Source organism: Capsicum annuum, chromosome 1 (genome assembly GCF_002878395.1).
Source record: "Capsicum annuum cultivar UCD-10X-F1 chromosome 1, UCD10Xv1.1, whole genome shotgun sequence".
Taxonomy (NCBI): Eukaryota; Viridiplantae; Streptophyta; class Magnoliopsida; order Solanales; family Solanaceae; genus Capsicum; species Capsicum annuum.
The window spans coordinates 198,538,829-198,548,773 of NC_061111.1; the positions used below are offsets into that span (position 1 = coordinate 198,538,829).

General features: G+C 32.9%; 1 protein-coding gene across 2 annotated transcripts; it reads right to left on the reverse strand.

Annotated features, from left to right (window-relative positions):
• Positions 1 to 5,324: 5,324 nt before the first annotated feature.
• LOC107843692 (glycine-rich protein A3) lies at positions 5,325 to 8,956 on the reverse strand. Of its 2 annotated transcripts, none has more exons than XM_016688063.2 (3): positions 8,791 to 8,956; positions 7,133 to 7,470; positions 5,325 to 5,707 (listed from the first exon to the last, which is right to left on the reverse strand). In XM_016688063.2, the coding sequence occupies exons 2-3, from the start codon at positions 7,440 to 7,442 to the stop codon at positions 5,505 to 5,507; spliced, it is 513 nt and encodes a 170-aa protein (XP_016543549.1). In that variant the 5' UTR covers positions 7,443 to 7,470; positions 8,791 to 8,956; the 3' UTR covers positions 5,325 to 5,504. The 2 variants fall into 2 exon arrangements, with proteins under 2 accessions (XP_016543549.1, XP_016543557.1); XM_016688071.2 differs by having other exon boundaries at positions 7,573 to 8,798.
• Positions 8,957 to 9,945: the final 989 nt, after the last annotated feature.

The following is a 9,945-nucleotide window of genomic DNA, read 5'->3' on the forward strand; positions in this document are numbered from 1 at the left end:
TATAAATTTCAATATACAACAAACTATTATTTTCACAATTAGTATCATTTGCCAATCAAAGTACGAAATTCACTTAGAATCTCATAAGGTATTATTAACTAGATGAAGAAATGATTTAATGTGTTACGACTAAAGTTAAATCATGATTAAAATATAAAGTGTAACAAATATTTATATTGTATTTATGAATAATACATAAATAATTATAATATATATATATATATATATATATCGATTCGGTTTGATTATTTTGTCGGTTATTTTAGAGTAAAACCAAACCAAATCAAATCTAACCAAATATTGGTTTGGCTTGGATCGCGGTTCGGTTTGGTTAAAAACCAAACCATGAACACCCCTACCCTTCACTATAATGTAAATGGTAGGATAAGTTATTCCGTTATTAACTAACACCTTCAACCAAATATGGGATAAAATAATACTTTATTTTATTTTGAGACTACTTATCCTTTATACCTCACACCAAACGACCCGTTAGTATTAAAAGGTCAAATCTATTAATTAAGTTCAAATCATAAGTCTAAGTAAATTTCTATAATAAGCCTAAATGATAACTAACTTGCTACAACACATTACATTACAGATAATGTAAAAACATCGTTAGATGAGATGGTATACTTTTTTGGTATAGTACTATTTATTTTATTTTAAAGTGTTGGATTCATTTTCCTTAATTTCTCGAGATTCAAACTCTTATAAGTTAATTCACTTTTCTCCACGATTTTAGCCGTGATTTGATCAACTAAAATTAACCCTGTTAAGTGAATATGCATGGGATTTAATTACTTGGAAATTTGGTAAGTACGAATGTTCAGTGTTCATGTACCTTGGATTCTTTCATAGTGGCCCCTCTATGTTCTTGGAAATTCGTGTATTTTCACATGGTTAGGTTTTATACAATATGGTTTTATGAATGTATAGTTGAAACAAATATCTACATATATGGAATTCTTGCTCCCTTCCTACTTCACTATTTCTAAAGTTTAATAGTGACAATGTTAATCTATCATATATTAATACAATTACACCTAGTAGCGATAAAAGTAGGTTTAAACTCTTAGTTATATACATTGATAATATAAAAGTTTGGCACCATTAATTATGTAAAGACACAATACATAAATATGTCTTTTAACTTGAAATCAAGCTACATATCTATAACCTTCAACTTTAGGTGTGCACAAGTATACACTTACATTAGTATAAAGTTGAACAAATAGACACATATGTCCTATTTAGCGTCCTACGTGGCCAATTCTTGTCATACATGGCGTCCTACGTGTATTATACCACATAGGACGTGTGTCTACTTGTTCAACTTATACAAACTTAAGTGTCTACTGATGCACACCCAAAGTTGAAGGTCATAGATGTAATTTAAAATCAAGTTAAAGAATATATTTATGTATTAAATATGACATAAAAGTTACTTTTTGTTGTATACCGACTTAACCTAATGGCCTAAAAAAGCATAAAAATAGGGCTCACCGGCTATCTTTTAAATTGGCTCTGTCATTAAAAAAAATAACCACTATCATGGAGTTTCAAATGACACAGATACATGTCTTGCCATGTTGGAGTTCCATTGTGGAGTTTGATCCAAGTCAAAGAGGTTATTTTTCAAAAAACATGAGTTAAAAAGTGACTATTTAATTTGTGAAATTTTCCCTTAAAATGACATAACATCATTCTTAGGGGTTCTTTGGTTAAAGAAATAGAACTTTGAAATCAAACTTGTTCATTATTTGATAGTGATATTAGCTAAAATCAAGATAACTTTATATCATAATCATGAAATTATCCTATATAGAAGATAATAATTTAAAATTATATTTCTGAAATAACCTTATTTCCAACTGAATGACCTTGAGTACTTTTATGTTATATGTTATACAAAACTGCAAACCTCTTTTACTTCCCCTATAATTTAGCAATTTCCCCAATCTTTTTTCAAAGGGGTGGATAGAAAGTAGGAATAAAATGACATAAGAGGTTTTTTTTTTCTTACTATTTTAAGGGTTTACTTTTTAAAGTATATCAATCATAAAGTTGACAAGTTTGGTGTGATATATATATTCTCTCATTTGCTAACTAATTAAAGGGTGACCTGGCTTTCAACTACCAAGAAAAAAATAGTTATATATAGGTAAACGTGAAGACTATTTCAGCAAAAATGAAAGCTTGGCACCACATTTATAAGAAACAATTAAAAAATATTACTCCCTGTTACAACCTTAGCTTAGGAAAATCGCACCTCAAAAGCTAGCTATTAAGGTGGGAGAATCCAAGGCTGTAAATTAAATACCTCACACCAATACTTTATAGAACCGATGTGGAACTTTGTAGTGGACCATAACAAATCACCATACTCCGCATCCATCGTCCTCGACGGCTCCACTCTAAGTTAGCTTTAACTCTACTTATGTAGGTAGCTCTTTCCCAGGTAGCCCTTTCGAGTCAGGTGTCCAGGTGCCTCGATGGCTGTGCGCTAAACATTGCTAGTCTCGACCGAACACCGCCATACCGGCGTCACAATCCCAGGCACGGTGGGCGCAAAGGGTGATGGGTGGCTCTGATACCACTGTTACAATCTTAGGAGAACTGCATCCCAAAAGCTAGCTATTAAGGTGGAAGAGCCCAAGGTTACAAATACCCCACACCAATACTTTGTAGTACCGATGTGGGACTTTGCAATGGACCATAATACCCTCCGTGTAATAATATTTGTTCACTAAACTAAAAAATAGATGTTTAGCAATATTGTTCCAATTTGAAAAATCAATGGATAATCATCCCTTTCTATCTATTTTACCCTTGCTATTACATACTCCCTTCGTCTTTACTTGTCCACTTTCTATTTTAGAATGTCCAATAATATTTATCCACTTTATAAAATCAATAGACAATTTAACTATTTCTATTCATTAAATACAATTCATTATATAATGTATTTTTCAAAACATTAAATTTATTATATTCAAAGGATAATATGGTAAAATTGCTCCTGTCATTTACTGCTTTTTAATTCACCTGTCAATAGAAAAATGGACAAGTAAAAATGGACAGAAGGAGTACTATTTATGCATTTTTCGAGACAATAAATTTATTATATTTAAAAAACAATATAGTAAAATTACTCTTTATCATATATCATTTTTTAACTTGTGTGTTAAATTAATAATAGATAAGTATTGTTGAACGAAGGGAGTAAGTTACTTAGACAAAATATTTCAAGAAAATTAAAAATGTCAAGAAAACTCTTTGATGCGAAACTTCATGAGAAATTTTGGTGAGGAATATGGTGTTGGTGGTCCTTATATAGATCAACTTGGCCACACTAGCCATGTTCTCCCAGCAGATTATTTGTTTGGACTTGTCTGTCATGCTCAAATTCACAAGGTCAAGTCCGGCATTGACATTAAAATGAGTGGTTTGGATATTTTGTCTTCCATAAGAAAAATCTAAAAAATTAGCATTCACAAAGAGCAATTTTGATGTTTTGGACCTGGTTAACAAATTTTGCTCATATGGCAGATGTTAAGCACATTTCAAAATAATAACCTGACAACTGACTAGAATTTCTGTCTTGTGACAAAACTTAGAACTTAATCAGCTATGTTGTCCATCAAACATAAGTTCTAATTTTTGCCCATAAGGTAAACGTTCAGGATATTTTAAGACAATAAACCTACTCAATTTGACCAGAAGTTTTGCCTCGTAGACAAAAGTTAGAACTTATGTCGTCAATCAGACATAAGTTTTGACTTTTGCACATAAGGTTGACGTTTAGGACATTCAAGATAGTGAACTTGTTCAATTGACCACAAGTTCCGCTCCATAAGCAAACATTGAAATTTATTAAGCAAGAACAAAAATTTAAGATTGACCACTTTGGCGGAAAAAATTTCAAAACCGGACATTTGAGGGACAAAAATTCAAGACTTGTCAGGTGGCACTGGACATAATTTCCTCACAGAAAACTGCTCTGTTCGTTCCTATTTACTTGTTTAGTATATCAAAAATAAATTTCAGAAGACAGTTCAATTAAGATTGAAAAACTAAAAGCATAGTACTATAAATTAAAGAGATAATTACCAATATATATCATTCGGCTATCTAATTTATCAAAAATGACCAAGTATACACAACATATAACATATACACTCTATTGTTTGTGATGGTATATATTATGTACACATATGTATATTATATGTATATATAAGTATAATATGTAAATTTGTATAAAGTTTACATTATTTATACATTGTAAACGTATTTGATTAACTAGAAGGCCTAAGATATGGAGCTATACTTTTCTCTAATTTGAATTCGAGGTGATGAATCGATCTTATTGACATCACAAGTGTCTTTCTGGAAATTAAACTTCGATCTTCATTTTGAGTTGATTCATGATCTAGTGCATGACATTGATTCTGGACAAATATAAACTATCCAAATACATGGTGACAAAAGGATACTCATATCCAAAATTAATGGATTTTCTTGGCGTGGATATTGGCAAGAATTGATTGAAACTTTAGCATGAGCTCAAGACCAGAATTAATTGAAAACTTTAACATGGGCTCATGAACGTACACCTTAGGCCAATTTGATTCGCTGGAGAGATAAACCAGTGACCCTTTCCATTGTACAAGCAAGATTAGTTGGTTAGCTCACTTTTCTGTAGGTTATATATATTCACTAATGCGGCTTTCTTGACTGCCTCTACGTCAGGCAAATTTGGTTAATTAACCGTGATAATCTCATTTCTTTCAACAGAAAGGGGGTCCCACCTTCTTCTATTTTTACATCTAGGATTCGACTTTAATTATTTTTGTGCAGCATAAATGGAAACATGGTATGTCTTTCTACGTACGTATGTATGTTGCAAAGTTTCATCAACTATTTCCAACCATCTTGTTTTATGATTCAGATATTCAGTTCTTTATCAATAGTTTTGCAACCATATGAACCGAGACAACCTTTCAATGTAGTAAACCAAACAAGTCATCTTCACCTATAAAATATGGTCTTCGAAGTTCCTTTAGTTCATCTGATTTTACATGATATATGACGCATTTGCTACTTGCTATCCTCTGTGTTGGCACAAAAGGGGTAAGACTGAAAATGTAAATCAATATATGTATCATGACTAAAAGAACACTTTGATCTATGAACTAAATGTATTTCTCTTTTGGATCAATAAATAACTACTCATAACAAGAAGTTTTTGATGTGGTCATTTAGAAGTATGATACTAAATGAGTTGAAAACGGATCAAGAAATAATATGCATGGATGAAACCATTCAGAAACTAATCGTCAACTTTAAATGAAAACACTATATATACACAAAACATATCGATAGTGTTGATAGCACGGATTGTCAGTGAATAGACAGACAAAACGCACCAGAAATTTATCGTCTAACAGAAAAGTAACAAGCAAAGAAATAATAGCAGCAATCCTGTAACTCTGGGCAATGAATTACTTCCATCTCTTGTGTTTGCCAAACATGCCATGTTTGCCAAACTTCCCGTGCTTGAATTTTCCATGCTTAAACTTGCCATGATGGCCCATATAGCCAAAAGGACGACTGTGATGACCATGCGCGAGATGGTGAGCCCCATATGCAAGAGCTGCTGCTGCTGCACCACCAGCTAGCATCCCCCCTATAGGAGGTCCATGCCCTGTAAAAGTTCTGAATAGTCAACCAACTGTAACGTAAAAGATATTAACAAAATCATTTTCACACTACGACAAGTTCATGTACTCATTTGCTGTTCATAAGAAGCATGGATTCACTTGTCAAATGATGGATTTAGACGGAAAATGCAAAGAGGTATGCAGATAGCTAGAAGGAGAAAAACAAATTAATATGCACGAAATGTCACCACTCTATTTGGGTATTTTTTTTATCCAATTCTATCTAATCAGACACGAGTAAAACCAAAACTGATATTTGATCATTGACCAATACAGACGCATAAATATAGCAGTCAAGATAAGTAGTAAAATCAATATCAATTCCACGGAGAAGTAGCACATCCCTGTAAAAAACAACAAGGAAGCATATATAAAGGCACGTCCAAACCAAAAACGAACATCTGATCATGCATTTGAGTTCAATTGAAAATCCATTCTGCAGCAAACTACAGGAAAATTACACGACATGGACATTGCCTGTAAGTTAGTTTGTTACTTGTTAACATTAACAAACAGATCAAGCAGCAGGCAGCAATTATTAACAGACAACCAAAACCAGCCTCATCTGTCTCGACATCATTAACATTTTTTTTTTTTCCAAAACAAGGATACCCCCGCCCGTGTGGAACCTTTTATTCTGACGTAACAGTACTAGAAAGTAACAAAATATTATGGCCGCCTAACATAGGGGACGGAGATAGGGTAAAACCCCCCACCCCCATCCCCTACACACCCACAACCCCCAATTAACAAAATCCAAGAAACATAGGCATGGTGTATCTCATCAAAGCTGCAACAACTATTTCGTCTGTTTGTTAAGGTGGTTGCATATATGAATGGATCACATGGGTGATCAATCCTCTTGCATATATGCATGTTAATGATTTATAAGTTCAGGAGTTAACTGCTCTGCTCTTAAGTCTTAATCCTCTATATATGTACTGCTATGCTCTTAAGTCTTAATCCTCCATATATGTACTTGATTTTTTTTATATGCTTTACTGGAGCCGAGGGTCCTATCTGAAACCACCTCTCTACATTCACAAGGCAGGGTAAGGCTGCATACATCCCACCCTCCCGAGACTCCACTAATGGGATTACACTACATAAGGCTACATACATCCCACTCTCCCCAGACTCCACTTGAGAGATGGGATTACACTGGGTATGTTGAGGTTGTTAATCCCCTGTATCTGGACCGTCACTCCTGAAGTTTCAAAAGCTTTATGATCTAGTTGTGACTTCTTGCACATAATTGAGTCATGGTATCACAATGAAGAATGTAATCAATAAAGGAACTGCGCGACAAAGAAAATATGGGACATGCAGATAACAAAAGGACATTATATCTTGAAATTGATTTAAAAGCAAAGGGCAATAACTACTAAGAAAATGATTCAATGTATTACCATGATGTGAAGCTGATGGACTCGGATAGTAAGCGGGAGGATAACCTGCAGGAGGATATCCACCAGGTGGAGGATATGCAGGTGGGGGGTATGCACCTGGAGGAGGTGGATATCCTGCTGGTGGGTATCCACCGTGAGGAGGATAGGCAGAAGGCGGGTACCCTTGTGGTGGATATCCATATCCTTGTGGTGGATATCCATGTCCGTGAGGTGGATATCCCCCATAGCCTCCTCCGTGGTGCTGGCCCATGGCAAATCCAGCAAGACTAGAAAACAGTCCTTTGTCAGTTCCTTCAGGCTTGTCCCCCATTTTTCTTTTCAAATTCAATTATCAAAGCCTGGAAAATAACAAGAACAATAAGGATGTAAATATTCACACTGGATAATTCGGCTAGGTAAAAAGGAGAATATTAGTTTCCATAAATAGAACACAACACAACCTTCATCGGTTAGCAATTTCAGTAACCTTGTTTCACAGCAGATCTATGAAGTTGCTTAGTCACTCGACATCAAGGAAACCATATAACACAAGTAGAGAATGAAGATTCTTATAGCCAATCAATCTATTTCAACCAAACAAGTAAGTTTTTGGTGAATGACAACCAAATTTCTGATTGTCCTTGAAGCCAATTGTCTTATGTGCTATTAGTAAACTCATTACTGCATCTTGACTTTCTAAAGATCATGAACTACTAGCCTGATAAACATACAACTCGGCATGTAACAATTTGATAAGCGGAATATGTAATTCAATCTTCTGAATGGAGAGTAATTACATAAACACAAAGAAGAAACTGCAAAAAGCTACATCACTGGACAAGATAAGTTTTTTCTTCTATACATTACAAATTGTTTGCCCAATATTGGAAGGAAAAAGTGCCTCTCTTACCCCCTTAGAAAGAAGATCAATCATCAAACTAGTACAACTAAAACACCACCATTCTAAATCCAACAATTTGATTAGTTCCTACCCACCCCCTACCCTCTTTCTAATGGGGTTACAGACGAATGGGGGATACAGAACATAAAAGAACCAAAGATCTAAGTAGGCGTTTGGACATGCAATTTGGAATTATGATTTTAAATCAATGTTCGAACATGTGATTTTCTAGTAACTACTATTGTTGACGAATGGATCTTTATAATTTTAACACGTTGAGTGGTTTGCCCATTTAGTAAGATTGTATAAGAATTTGCAAAAATTTGATAGTTTTACAACATATGGGGTTTTCATGTTTATGAGAGAAAAAAAAACTTAAAGAAATCCAAATTGCAAACAAAACTTTAACTTCAAATCAATTTGATTTCAAATCATGATTATCCAAAAGGGGCCTAAAACCGCCAGAATTAGACCTATTTCTTGCTGAAAAACAAGAATAAGCATAACTAAAGATCAATGCAGCAAAACAGAAACAGGGTCACATGCATAACATCAAGAAAGATCTAATCAACGGTAAAGTAAAAACACAAACATGGCTATACAAGGAATTGGAACTGCATATTTTAAGACCCAAAAAAAAAAAAAAATCAAGAAAACAAATATTTAACCGCATCAAACTGAAACAAGTTGTATCACCTAAACCCCATCAAGAAACCAAAAAAAATAAATCAATAAAAAAAAAATCTTGAAAATATCACAAAAATAAAAAAGTTGTCACCTTTGTAGTTCAATTTTGTTTCACACAGAGAAAACCTGAAGTATGAAAATTTATTCAGAAATTTTGTAAATTTATAAATATCAAATACTAGTATTAAATTACACCTACTTTTTTTTCTAAATATATATAGGAATCTTGAACCTCACAATTTCCTTTACGCGTTACTTCAGCGTGTCACCTTTTATGCAATATTTATTATTTATTTATGGAACATTTGTATAATTGATTTATTTATGTTAATGGATATTGATTAGAAAATTGAGATCACACACGTATGCATGGAGTATTTTAATGAATAAAGTAACTAATCTTACTGGTTAAAATTAAAATTTATACTTTAATATATAAAATTTTGGTAATGGATAGAATATTAAGGCTAATATATAATTTTTTTAATTAATTAACAAAAAAATTCCAAAACATCAAAATTGACTGAAGGCCACCAATTGTGACAATTGGTTAAAAGGATTATGTCACGTATATTAATCTCTGTTAAGATATCCATTTTATTTTTTGGAGTATTTTACCTTTCTTATAGGAAGGGAAAAGAATTTACAAAAGTTAGTTTTTACTTTTTCCAAAAAAACAAAATTAAAAAAAAAAAAAGGATATTTCCTTGCCATGATAACATTTTTAATGTAGTCATCAAGGGGTATATGTGTATCGTTAATGTAGTATATCGTTTAGATGTCTTAATAGTATCTTGTTCTTGTCCAATTATCGTCATTTAAATTTTTGCGATTATTAGCTTCTGGACGAGTCCTATTATTTTGAATCCGTAATGTAGTCATCAAAGAGTATATCGTATATCGTTAGTGAAGCATATCGTTTAGATATTTTAGCAGTGTACTTTTTGTTGTCCAATTATCATCATTTAAGATTTTGCGATTATTAGTTTCTGGACGATGTCCCGTTATTTTGTTTCCAACAACTTCCTTATCACATAATGAAGTAATTTTAGCAACAAATAATAATAGAAATACCTTCACTCTTAAGAGAATTTTTTGGATTCAAATATTAAAAATGAAAGTTTTTTTTTTTTTTTTTTCATGGGGACTGTTTTAACCCATCATAAATTACTCAACAGGAAATCGAATTTAATTAGATTAATGACTTCAAAAAGAGAAGAAAGATGATAGTCAAGGAGAAGGAAAG

Bases quoted from the DNA above. Each gene is read 5' to 3' on its own strand.
- LOC107843692 (XM_016688063.2), bottom strand. From the start codon at position 7,442: ATGGGGGACAAGCCTGAAGGAACTGACAAAGGACTGTTTTCTAGTCTT. The intron at 5,708-7,132 runs GTAATACATTGA...GAACTTTTACAG, and splicing joins TCCATCAGCTTCACATCATG to GGCATGGACCTCCTATAGGG.